Source organism: Solanum tuberosum, unplaced genomic scaffold (assembly GCF_000226075.1).
Source record: "Solanum tuberosum cultivar DM 1-3 516 R44 unplaced genomic scaffold, SolTub_3.0 scf00088, whole genome shotgun sequence".
Classification (NCBI taxonomy): Eukaryota; Viridiplantae; Streptophyta; class Magnoliopsida; order Solanales; family Solanaceae; genus Solanum; species Solanum tuberosum.
Genome location: NW_006239011.1, coordinates 203,390 through 217,469, shown reverse-complemented (window position 1 = coordinate 217,469; position 14,080 = coordinate 203,390). Strand labels below are relative to the sequence as shown.

The following is a 14,080-nucleotide window of genomic DNA, read 5'->3' as shown; positions in this document are numbered from 1 at the left end:
GTCATTTTAATTGCTTCCGCGACCAAGGATGTGTAATGATACGCTATGAGGCTTGTTTGGGGTTCCTTCGGGTTCCCCATTCGCCGGTCACGTCTAGGCCCTAGGCTTGGGTCGTGACAATCATTTACAATCTTTATATTTCTTTTTGAAGACTTGATATGTGGTCTAGATTTTAGAAATGTATTAGATACTCTTTATGCTTATGATATCAAATTTAGGGAATTTATTTGTTATATTTCATTTCTCTTCGCTTGTGACCTAACTTCCCTTTGGGAGTCTTGTATGTGTTATTTATTTTGACTTACACATTAAATTAAGTTCTCAAAATGTGTGTCATCATGACCTTGATTTTTGGGTCATGACAGGTACCGTGATTTTGTTTGGTTGATTTTTCATTGCAAATAGCTACCATAAGAAACAAAATATCACAACCATAAATCAATACTCACTTCTTATTTTCAATATCAATTCTCAACTTATTAGTTTTTTTTTTTAAATTCTATTAGTTCCACATAAATTGAAAAAAAGTGAGTAATATTGATTGTTCCTTTGAAAATTATGTAAAAAGTACTATAAATTATACAACTAACATCTTAAAATATTTAAAAGACATAGAAAGTATTAGTTGATTTTGAGACAGAGGGAGTAATAAATTATTTGAAAATTACATAAATAGTATTATAAATCACAATAATTAACACTTAAAATATTTAAAAATTATATGAAAAATTGGATCTCTCCTAATTCTATAAATGTCACATAAAATAGATTAAATAGAATAACATATATTGAGTCTGTGCTTGCCCAGATAATCAATAAGTAGTATAAAAATGTACACTAAATTATCCAAAAGATCCCTTTATATATCTACACTAAATTATCCTGAAGATGATGAGGTAAAAGAGAATCAAAGAAACCTAGTGTAGATTGTATAAAATATTCAAAGTAATAAAAAGAATTACTCAAGGTATATGCAATAAGATAATTTATTGGGGTCACGTTGACTCCTTCCTCCCAAAGTAAACCAAACTAAAGGGGCAAGGAATAAAGAAAATATGTACGCCCCTTCATTTTACTATATGTTTTTTTTCTTGGAAAATAGGTTTAAATGTGGGATGCGAATACAAATTTAGTATTGTGGATATCGAATACCAGATCAGATAAAAATAATAATAAATAAAGCTATAGTTAATTTTATGGTAGGTGGGAGAAGAATGAGTATAAGCAGGGAGGAGGAGGAGTAAAGAGAGGAATCGAAGCAATGCCAAACTAAACCTCAGTTATGAAGTAAATTAAAAAGGCATCCAAAGAATCGACTTGACTTTTGAGAAACATATAAATAGTGTCAATAATTAATGAAGGAAGACAATTATTTTGTTAGTATGGGAGGTGGGAAAATTGTTGGGATATTGATCTTTGTGGTTGTGGTTGTTTCAGCAGCAGGAGGAGGAGGAGGGGAAAATCATCAGCAGCAGCAGCAGCAGCAGCAGAAATGGATGTCTTCTACTTCTGCAGCAGCGGTCAATCCAGTTGTCTCTTCTTCAATTGTCCTACCACTCTATGGCAATGTCTATCCCCTTGGGTATGCAATAACTTAGGAGTCATTGTGGTATTCACATTTAATTTACATGATGGGATAACTAATCCCGCGGAATAAGTGTGTGTTATCCATCTTGTGCAGTTATTACTATGTTCAGCTCAATATAGGGCAGCCTTCAAGGCCTTTTTTTCTTGATCCTGACACTGGTAGCGACCTCACCTGGCTGCAATGTGATGCTCCCTGTGTTCGCTGCACAACGGTAAACTCTTTCTTACTACTCATTGAGTTGCCGGTTTCTCTTAACTGTAATGGCTTATTACTATCTCAAATTATATGTTCATTGCAATCTTATGGACTAGTGTTCTATCATTCGATGCAACATCTATACTTGTACTACTCAAGTTTTTCTAAACCCATGGAAGTAGAGGTCAATTATGTACCCACTCAATTTCTTCTCTTTTTAGGCAACTAGGGATGATAGAGGAGGCTGCAGACATTAACAAGTCACAATAGGATCATTATGAATGTTAGGATGAATTGAATTAATGGGAGAAAGGACTAGGTTATGAGGAAAGGCAACAAAGAGAGAGAGAGAGAAAAGAGTTGGTTTTTCTCTTTCAAAATTCACCATCCATATTTCGGAGAACTATCATGTTTGAGAGATTTTGGAAGGCCTATTAGTAAAGGTAGAGGGAGGACTAGTTTAATCAGTTGTAGATGGGATGATTTTGAAATTTGTAGCTTTTGATGATCAAATTTGAATCAGTTTTATATTTATGGATGACAGTCTCATCCTACTACTTTTATACTTGTAGGCGCCTCATCCATTCTACAAACCAAACAATGACCTTGTACCATGCAAGGACCCTCTCTGTGCCTCCTTGCACCCTGCTGGTTACAAATGTGAGAGTCCAGAACAATGTGACTATCAGGTTGACTATGCCGATGGAGGTTCATCTCTAGGTGTCCTACTTAATGATGTGTTTCATTTCAACATGACCAGTGGTGCTCGGATGATACCTCGTTTGTCTTTAGGGTTAGCAATCTTTATCCTCTCTCATTCTGTATTCTTTCTTTTTATGTGTCTTGCTTGTATGAAAAAACATATGCTGTAATGTCCTTTTGGCAATACTTGCATTCAAAGTTTGTTAAGACTGTTGTCCTACGCTACTAAATGAAGAATTATGAAGCTCCATTGACAAAAGATAGAACAGTAAATACAAAAAAAAAAAGAGAAAAGAAACAACTTTCAATAGCTTCAGATATATGTAGAAGATTATGATTGATATAGTTGGACATTTAAGAATGACATATTCTCAGTAGAAATATGCATCACAGTGTTATTGAATACATCATCTTCCTCCTAATCGACATCATAAGCAGAACTAAAAGAAATATTCTGCAGATAGGAAAGAGGAATTAAAAAAAAAGAAATACAGAGAAAAGCTCACACCCCTATTCACTGTAGTTAATGTTTGGAAGGCCGACTGAACATCTGATTTTAGGTAATCCTACATGACCTCACAATTGTTTTGTAAATTTGAATTCTTAATTGTTTAAAGAAGGTCCTAACAATTCCCTCCTTCACAATACCTCGTAAATGTTAATATAGGTAAATTTGTTCCTTCAGCTGATTCTAAAGCATCCTTGATAGGAGAAATAACTCTATTCTATCATATAGTTTAGTCGAGAAACTATCATATCAAAAGGATTTCAGTTTTCTTTTTCTTGTAACTTTGTAGGTGTGGATATGATCAGTTACCTGGTCAATCTTATCATCCTTTGGATGGAGTGCTTGGTCTTGGGAGAGGAAAAACCAGCATTGTGTCTCAGCTTCACAGCAAGGGTGTGGTGCAAAATGTGGTAGGTCATTGCTTGAGTGGTAGAGGAGGAGGCTTTCTCTTCTTTGGAGATGAGGTTTATGATTCCTCACGCATAGTCTGGACTCCTATGGCACATGATCGCATGTAATGCACTCAAATCCAAACAGCAAGCTTTGTCTTTCTAAATTATCCTCTATAATCAATACTGCATGACAGGAAGCACTATTCAGCAGGATCTGGAGAACTCATATTTGGCGGAAAAGGCACAGGATTGAAGAATCTTTTTGTAGTCTTTGACAGTGGAAGTTCCTTCAGTTACCTAAACGCACATACATACGAAGGTTTCATTTCACTAGTAAGTTGTACAACATGTAATTAAGTTTACGGAACCTGTGTATTGTAACTTATTGTAGCTTCACTTGTATTGACAGTTGAAGAAAGAATTGAATGGGAAGCCACTAAGAGAAACAAAGGATGATTATACACTCCCATTATGCTGGAAGGGCAGGAGACCTTTCAAAACCATAAATGATGTGAAGAAATACTTCAAGCAGTTTGCACTTAGCTTTGGCAATGGATGGAAATCCAAAGCTCATTTTGAAATCCCCCCTGAATCATATCTTATTATCTCAGTAAGATTTTCAACATTCTTTATTTTACAATATATATGAACATACTAACTAACTTGTTTTGCAGTCAAAGGGCAGTGTCTGCTTGGGAGTTCTAAATGGTACTGAAGCTGGTCTGCAAAATGTCAACCTTATTGGAGGTATGTATGTATGAGATGTAAAATGGTTGAATCTGTTCAAGTGCATTTAATCTATTCCAATGGAAAATCATCAGACTAATCGAATGAATTACCTGTTTCCAGATATATCAATGCAAGATAAAATGGTGATCTATGACAATGAGAAGCAAGCAATAGGTTGGACCTCTGCAAATTGTGACAGACCACCAAAGTCGAGTAACATGATAATGTAATTAAACAAACACTAATCTTTTATCATTCTATTTGTATGTGCTTTCATAAATAAATGGGGGTATAATAATAAGAAGCCTCCCCTTTTGTATGTATTCCGAGAAACAAAAAATGTTCCAAGAGGTTTATCCTTTTGAATGCTGATGAATAATGGTCTTTTTACACAAGTCTTAAAGCCCATTATATCAAATTGAGGCATCACCATGTCAACCTTTTTGTAACATTGTTTTGAGATAGAAGAATACTAGTGTTGTATTTGGTAAAGACGAGTTGTTAGATAAACAAGAATATAATGTATATATTACCCAACAGAGACTGTATTGTGTTCTAATCATTTCTAGTGTTGAAACTGGAAGCAGCAGAACTAAAATCCTCCATTAATGGAGCTTGAGTTTAGTGAAGAGAAATGGAACATTCTAGAGAGAAGATGAAATGGAAGAAATGTGAATTGTATTTCACTAAAACTAAATGTATGAGCTTTACATTAATCTGAATTTATACATGTATGAAAAGCATGAAAATAACTAACTACTTTTCTGTAACAACTTAACTAACTCTAACTAATTACAACTCACTAATTCTAACACCCCCCTCAAGTTGGAGGTGAAGTAATCACAGACAACTTGTTCAGAAGTGTTGAGTGTTTAACTCCAGTCAAGGCCTTGGTAAATACATCTGCCAATTGTGAATTTGTAGAAATGTGATGAAGTGTAATCAACCCTTGTTGAAGTTTGTCCCTAACAAAATGACAATCCACTTCTATGTGGTTTGTTCTTTCGTGAAAAACTGGATTTTTGGCAATGTGAACTGTTGCCTGGCTGTCACAAAACACATGTATGGGTAAAGAGCTATGTACCAGCAGTTCAACAAGTAATCTTTCAAGCCATATTAGTTCCCCTACAACTTGTCTCACAGCTCTGTACTCTGCCTCTGCAGAGGATAATGACACAGTGACCTGCTTTTTAGACTTCCAACTGATAGGGCAGTCTCCCATAAGTACCAAGTATCCACTAACTGATCTCTTTGAATCAGGACAAGAAGCCCAGTCTGAGTCACAATAAGCACTAATAGTGAACTTTGGTTTGTTTGAAATGAAAATCCCCAAAGTAGGATCTTGTTTTAGATACCTAAGTACATGATAGGTAGCCTTCAAGTGTGTATCTCTAGGTGACTGCATAAACTGGCTGATATGTTGTACACTGAATGCTATGTCCATTCTTGTGTTTATGAGGAAGTTGAGCTTACCAATGAGCTTCCTATAGTGAGTAGGATCTGATAGTAATTTGCCATCAGTAACTATGAGCTTCTTAGCAGAGTCAAGTGGTGAAGTAGTCATTTTGTAGTTCATAACATCAAACTCTTTTAGAAGGTTAGCAGTAAACTTTCTCTGGGAAATGAGAACACCATCTTGTCTATATAATATTTCCAGTCCCAAGAAACAGTGTTGCCTCCCAAGGTCCTTAATCTTAAATTGATCATGTAGGAAAGCCTTTAGAGAGGTGATCTCCTCCAAGTCAGTTCCTATTAAAATTATATCATCCACATAAACAGCAACAAACACCAAAGAACATCCATTTCTCTTGTAAAACAATGAGTAATCACTATTTGAGTGTGTGTATCCCTTTGAGCAAAAGTTGCTGGCCAATTTATCATACCATTGCCTACTTGCCTGCTTCAAGCCATATAAAGACTTCTTAAATCTACACACCAAATTGTTTTCATCTACCAGAAGACCCTTGGGTAGTGTCATCTACACTTCCTCATGTAGGTCACCATGGAGGAAAGCATTGTTCACTTCCAACTGATACATATTCCATCCCTTCTTCACAGCCAAACATATCAAAGTCCTCACAGTAGTCATTTTTACTACAGGTGAAAGAGTCTCAGTATAGTCAATTCCAGCTTGTTGTGTATACCCTTTTACTACCAGCCTGACTTTGAACCTTTCTACACTGCCATCTACTTTATGCTTAATTTTGTACACCCATTTGCATCCAATTGCATGTTTGCCGGCTGGTAAGGGGACCAATTCCCATGTGTCATTAGCATAGAGTGCTTCAAACTCTTGTGTCATTGCCATTTGCCAGGCAAGATTCAGGATTGCTTCCTCATAACAAGAGGGCTCACTGTCATGTGAGATTGCTTTTACCAACTGTTGGCTATTAGAGCATAGGGTAGTAAAACATACATGGTTATGATTGGATATTACTGAGGTGAGAGAATGTTGTGGATCAGGTGTAGGTGTGAGTGAATGCAACTTAGGCAATGTGTAGTTATATTCTTTAAGGTAGCTAGGAGGGTTAAGTGATGTAGTTGTCCTCCTAAGAATTGGTGGTGGTGGAGCCTCATTAGGAATGATGGGATCAAGATTAGGTAGTGGTTCTATGGTGTGGTGTGATTCTGAGTTTGGTTGCACTGTGTGTTCAGGTACAATGTTGGTTATATGATCAGTAGTGAGTCCATGGTATGTGTTTGAATCCAACAAATTATCATCAACAAAAGTATTATTTGTACTAGGCTTGCAAGTCAATTTAGTAGAATTGTGAACAAGCAATTTTATAATGGAATTAAAACTGGAACCATCAGGAGCAACAACAAATGGAAACACTGATTCATGAAAAGAGACATCTCTACATACATGAACCCTTTTGGTAGCTAAGTCTAGGACTTTGTAACCTTTAGTATTGAAAGGATATCCAACAAAAACATGTGGTGTAGCCCTTGGCTCAAATTTGTCTTTATGAGTTTTTAAGGTGGCGGGAAAACATAGGCATCCAAAACTTCTAATATGAGAGTATGTGGGCTTTATGTGGTACGGTTGTTCATATGGTGATTTATTGTGTAGGATTTTTGTGGGTAGCCTGTTAATGAGGTAAGTAGCAGTTAAGATGCATTCTCCCCAGTATCTTATGGGTATTTTTGAATGGTATAGAAGTGCCCTTGTTGTCTCTAAGAGGTGTTTGTGTTTTCTTTCTACCACCCCATTTTGTTGGGGTGTGTAAGGACATGACTTTTGGTGTATTATTCCTTTTTCCTGGAAGTACTTTGCTGCCTCACCATTGGTGAACTCCAGCCCATTATCAGACCTAATGGCTTTTTGTTTGGTATGGAATTGATTTTCTATTAGACATATGAAGGCTTTCACAACTTGTAATGCATTGCTTTTGCATCTAAGCAGTTGTGTCCAGGTTGACCTACTATAATCATCTACCATAGTTAGAAAGTAATTATAACCATCATAAGTAGGTATGTGATATGGTCCCCATAGATCAATGTGTAGTAACTCAAACAGTTGACTGGTTGAATTGGTACTTTCTGGGAAGGACATTCTAGTTTGTCTTGCCATAGGGCATATGGTATAGGTGAAAGGTTGTTTGCTGGAAAAGGTTACATGTATGGTGGCTATGCTTCTCATCTTTACAAAAGGCACATGTCCTAGTCTAGCATGCCATAGGAATTCAACAGTATGATCATGAGATGCATACAAGGAATTTGAAGTGCAAGAATTAACAGTAAAGGAACAAGGATTAGAAGAACAAGGAATAATTGCAGAGTCAGTTTCTTTATTTGACAAAAAAAAACTTCTTACAATGGATCGGTGTGAAGTTTCTTTTCCAATGTGCAAAAGTTGTATCTGTAGAAGCTGGTTTCACAATCTTCCCGTTAATGAAACCTGCTTTGCTTTTTACTGATAGTGCCCTTAGTACAACTCTTTTCCAAGATCTGTAGCCAGTTCCATAAAAAATAGCAGGTAACAATGTAGATCCTACATTTTCTGATGGATGTAGATAAAATGGACTAGCAATGTACATTGTAGCAGGAACAACAATATGGATATCTTGTGCATCAACCATCGAAGGAAAAAGAAAGCTCGAAACAGGGAACTTATTAGAGATACAAAATCAATTTGAAAAATAGGACCAAAGGAAAGAAAGAAAAATCTCAATGCAGTTCACAAATCAGAAACAAATGAATGCAGTGAAATCGAGATCAAAATCTCAATACAACTCAGAAATAAAAAAAATAGAAGAATGCAGTGAAATCGAAATCAATTCAATACTCAGTGAAATCGAAATCAATTCAACACTTACAGAACAGAATCAAATGCGGCATGAGAATCGCCCAGTCCAGTGCTCTGATACCATGTTGAAACTGGAAGCAGTAGAACTAAAATCGTCCATTAATGGAGCTTGAGTTTAGTGAAGTGAAATGGGACATTCTAGAGAGAAGATGAAATGGAAGATATGTGAATTGTATTTCACTAAAACTGAATGTATGAGCTTTACATTAATCTGTATTTATACATGTATGAAAAGAATGAAAATAACTAACTACTTTCTGTAACAACTTAACTAACTATAACTAATTACAACTCACTATTTCTAACATCTAGTTTTCGACAATGAGTTGTCACAGGCTGATCCCAGTGTGTAAATTAAGCACATGATCTCCAAGTATTATAATGTTCAAATAATGATATATGATATCGAAATTGAGGAAGCTTTAAGGATAAAAATGTGTGGCAGAAGCTATCACTTGAAGCTGTATCCACAAGGAGAAGATTAATGACTAGCTATTTGTTTCTGAGACAAAAAATCAAATGCATAACAGAGCTTACTCAGTCTCCCGTGCCCCTCACAACAAAAATTATAAAGCTTCACAAACAGAGAACATGAGCCTCACACCGTATCCAAATCCCACATGTAAACAAAACCCAAATATATACAAAACACTATACAACATTCATTAGAAAAATTTATATATCATTTTAAAACATTGTGATATCCAAAGACTAGTACAATTATTATCCAAAGAAATGCCAACAAGAGTATAACACTAAATCATATATCATCATCATCAACTGATGGAATATTAATAGCAAAGCAACAACAAGATGTGTACCTTATAATTTGCAGCGGAAATATTTGTTGTTGATTTTGTTGTCGAAAGGAATTGATCCAGATCTCTCTTTGAATCACAAGGAAACCAAGAACGTTCTTGTTCACAAACTAAGATTCTTCTTAGTGTGTAGATTGATTTGTGTAAAAAAATTCCTTTCAGTTTCTTTACTATTTTTGCCTTTCTCATGTTCTTCCATTCTTCGTTTTACATTCGCACGTCTGAAAAAAATTACTACCACTAGGAGCCTTTTAAGGGGAGGTTGAACAGTCTCTTATCCTTTAAATAGGATTATCCTTTTAATTAATTAAATAATTAAATTGAATAGGACAAAAATGGATTGGGTCGGACAAAATCGGGTCTAGTCGGGTCGGTCCACATGGGCGTGTCACGACCAAAAACTTACTTCTCCATTTCGCACATGGTGGACAAGACCCAAGCCAACACAACATCAATCAGACACATAATTCATACGACAAATAGTTCGTGCGACCTGTGAGCATGAAGAGCTTACCTTTAAGGTTTTACAATCCCTACATAGGAATCCAATCACATGTGGAAAGAATTCACTACAATTTTAAGGACACTATTACTCACAATACCCCAGTCTTCATTCACTACTTTAGTAGTTATTTATTTGATCCTCATCCTCTTAAAGAGGTTAACTCGAGTCCATATTTAACTTTATACACACAATTACATTCAATACCAATATGGTTAGTGCAATAGTAGGCTTGTGTATACACGTTTATTTTTCAATTAATCGCCTGTCCTTTCTTCTCGAATCTATATGTTTCAAACCAAATACTTTCCTGGATATGCACCGAATCATTGAATCACTCATGGCTATTAGTAACATGCTAAAGTAGCAACATTAATCGAAACTTCAAGAAATAGTAAAAGGTCAAAGGGTTTTTCGTTGAAAAGTCATTTTAACTTTTCGAGGTCTCAAACAATGAAGAAGAAGGGACCATTCTTTCACTGACCCATTGATTGCTTGACACACGTGCTATGAAACACATGCTACAATGTTCTCACCTTATACTGGTGTATGTGTCTCATTCTTTCGATTATCCAACATCGTACATGTTGACACCCAATTTTGGACCTCCACATTATAGATTAATCATCGAGCTTCTTTAATTTCAAACGATTTAAAATAATTAGTTTCATAAATTTTCAAAAAATAAAATAAAAATATTTTTGCAAGGTTTTAAATAGTCTATCACTTTTGTATTTTTAATCATATATATGTTTTATATAATTATTCGAAAATCATCTCAAAAGATTTTATATTTTTAGTGTATTTTAAAGTGATGGCTATAATTTTTAATTAATTAGCTTTTATGAAATTCGAAAAAAAATTCGAATTATTTTTATGTAAGTTTTGTCAATTTTATAAAAAATTTTTTTATTTAAAATAAATAAATAATAAATATGTTTTTATAGTTATGTATATAATTAGTATATTTTTATTTGAAAATCGTCTCAAAAGGTTTTAGTTTTGCTTTAAATTTTGCCAATTAGTTTAATTAATTAATAGTTAATATTTTAAAAATTGATTATTTTATTTGGTTAAGATTAAGAAGCTCGTTAATTAATTAATATTACTTCGTCTTGTTTAAGTTTTAGTCAAATTTTCTAAATTAAACTCAATTTGACTATTTCTTAAATTTCAAGCCCTAACCAATTTACACCTCCAATCTTGAACCAAACTTTGGCCCATTATTCTTGGCCCAAATCAATTCCACTATACTAACATTCCCAGCCCATTTCTTTCTCCTTTCCAAAAAACCCAACCCAATTCTCCTAAAACAACCCATCAGCAAAATAATACAACAACAACAATACGTACAATCGACAATACACGCATACAATACCAGTACGCGACCCCTACATTTTCTTCTTCCTTCACGAAACCAGACGACCCCACCCCATTCTTTTTCTTCCAGACGCAACTCAGAAATCCCAGCAAATCCGGAAACCTCATCCAATTACCCTGCAGAGCCCATAACTTAGCATCCTAATCGATCACGTCGCTGTCCCTCCTCCCCTTTTTCAAAGATTTTCAAAATCCTTTCACTGTTGATCTGTGAAAGGAGGAAAGAAATTCGAAATTTTTGTTTGAATTTCTCCAACGGATTTCCCTCCTAAATCACCCCAACTTTCCCTATAAATAGTTCCCCATGCTCAAGGGATGAGGAGAGTTTTTTTTGAGTTTGGGTTCTTTGGCTAATACTCGTTTACATTTAAGAAATATCAAAGCTATTTTCTAATTCTAAGCTCTGAAAAAAGTTTCATCTGAAGTCACTTCGAATTTCTTGGTTTGCTGCTCGAGGCGAAGTTGTGTGAGAAGTTGCTCTCTTTCTAGCTCGTTGTTGTCCAGTCGCTGCTCCGGAAAAGGTATACTTCCTTATTTCGTTATTAAGTCATATTCTGGATTGTATTTTAGTTCACTGTTCAGCAATTAATTTGATTTAATGCCTCGTTGCTTTGGCTACGTGTGGTTGTATTAACTTTTAAGGGATATACACTCTTTTCCTCTGTTTGTTTGGATTCAAAATGATTTGTATGTGACATCTTCTCATCCTTATACTTTGTTTCCAGCTTCATTCGTCAACTCTTGGCTAGTTATTCTTAGTACTATTGGGTTTTTATATGTTAGAATTTAATTGTGTTGATAATTTTAGTTGAGAATGTTCTTCCCTTGTGTCTACTGTGATGAAGTATTATGATATTAACATAAATATTTTAGCGGGTATTTCTATCTATAAATGACGAATCGACCTTAATGCGAACTTAGTTATCGCCCTTTTCTTTACCAATTCTGATATGCTCTTTTATAATATTTCCAATTTAAATTTTGCACTATGGTTCAAGACCATACAGGCCTCGATTTATTTCTGGTTTTTCCTTTCATGGTCTACTGCTTTTCGCTGCCCAGATTTTACCTTTGCATCCATGATCAGCTTGTCTTAATAAATTGTACATAACAAGGCATATTAGTTTATAGTTTGTCGCTATCATGATTATAGACCAGGTCTTGTTCAAGTGTAAACTTTTGCACGAAAGGGTGAATCTATTTATCTTGGTGTTGAGAATTTACAGCAGCTTCCCTTTCTCTGTCTATTAGCAATGGTTAAAAGCTTGCTTGTTAATCTCTTGTTGATTAACGTTTATTTTGGAAACTATAGAATAAAAGACAAGAATAGGGAATAAAAATGTTGTTTGCTACGGATTAGTGGAAGGTAGCTCCGTCCTAATCACTTTGATCTATGGAATCATTGACAGGTTGATGTTGGCCTGGTAAGCTAGACATAGGATATTGGTCTAGTTGTGTTCACTATGAAATTACTCCAAAGCTCCCTTCTATTTACATGATATTAGTTAACATGTGTGCTAGTTGAGTGTCATCATTTGTGTGCTGATGAGTGTTTGCTAACACTCTGGAAGGCCAGATTTCTTGTTTTCATAGAATTTTTCAGTTTTGATCCCTTTACATGTGACATGAATGAGTATTAATCGTTATCATCATTTTGTTGCATGTGATACCATCCGAGTCTTCTTGGACTTCATCATTCCCTCCCTTCTTGTGATTTGTTAGCACTCATTTGGTTTAATTTCCAATTACCTATATATGCTTAATTCCCTGGAAATGGTACCCATGACCAAATGGTTCTTAAAATAGTAGCATGACACATTTATTTGTTAATTGTTTGGTCTCATGTGATTATGTTCATATTAGAATGTTGGAATCTTATTTGAAGAGTATGACTATGGCTCTGGTTAAATGTGTTAATCTATCTGAAGGCCTTGTGCTAGTTTTTAATAATCTGCATTAGCCTTTGCTTCTGAAAACAAAAGAGTCGATCTTTTGGCTTAGCTTAGTTGCGTTCCTTTCATGCCATAGCTACTGTTTTTCACCCAATCTCGATTTTAGCGTCTTTTTTAAAGCAAGGTCGATCATGCGGTTTCATCTTATATTGGTTAGCATGAGCATAATATTCATTTGTCCAAGCTTTTAATGCTCATTGCGCTGCTACCGAAAATTGTCGGCATTATGAGATTGGTTTGTATTTTGCTGTTGTATGTCCCTCTTTTGTCTTAGCTTGATTTTTATACCGATACTCTAGTTAGCCTGGGTTTATGTTCATTCCTTTTCAATAAAAGTATTTTAATTTGCTCTGTTATTGATGACCTGATGTATATTTCATTTTGTTTAAACACTGTTTTCAACTCATTCGTCACTATTTAGCATAACTTAATTTGATCAAGTCCATGTTATGATTCATGCCCCATTGCCTCAATTGTATGCCATGGTTGCTATATACATATGTATGTTTCCAGCACCGATAATTGTTCTTAAATCAAAAAATGCTTAACTTGTTACTTACAGATGCTTAACGTAATATATTAATGCATGTATTATAGTTCATTAGATGCTTCTTGTAATGTGTCTCTCACCATAGCCGTGAATAATTATGAATTGTGTAAATTACCATTCTAATTCTTATCGTTTTATTTTTCCTGCATGAATCTCTTGTTCTGAGTCCAATTTGGAACTCTCTCCTTCACTCCTTGCATCCCGAGCTGGGTTGAAACACAACACTCCTATTTTTATCGAGTCGGCTGTCATCATGTTCGAGTTTTGAAAGCGGATGGACAGGGGTAGTCGAAATACAAGCCTCCAAAAGTCCTAAGATGGACAGTATACATTCAATAGGTTGTATACATGCCGTATACAACTGATATATAAGCCAAAAATACGAAAATACAGAGGCAAGGTAAAATACAGGTGTTCGGAAGCGGGAGATACATGGAAAGAGCTGATATACATAT

At 35.1% G+C, this 14,080-nt stretch overlaps 1 protein-coding gene across 1 annotated transcript; it reads left to right on the top strand.

The window, feature by feature from the left end:
- The first annotated feature begins 1,182 nt into the window (after window positions 1-1,182).
- LOC102589434 (aspartic proteinase Asp1-like) lies at window positions 1,183-4,563 on the top strand. Its single transcript, XM_006346753.2, has 8 exons — window positions 1,183-1,582; window positions 1,682-1,799; window positions 2,356-2,576; window positions 3,283-3,507; window positions 3,580-3,718; window positions 3,795-3,995; window positions 4,060-4,132; window positions 4,235-4,563. The coding sequence occupies exons 1-8, from the start codon at window positions 1,356-1,358 to the stop codon at window positions 4,342-4,344; spliced, it is 1,314 nt and encodes a 437-aa protein (XP_006346815.1). The 5' UTR covers window positions 1,183-1,355; the 3' UTR covers window positions 4,345-4,563.
- The last annotated feature ends 9,517 nt before the right edge of the window (window positions 4,564-14,080 follow it).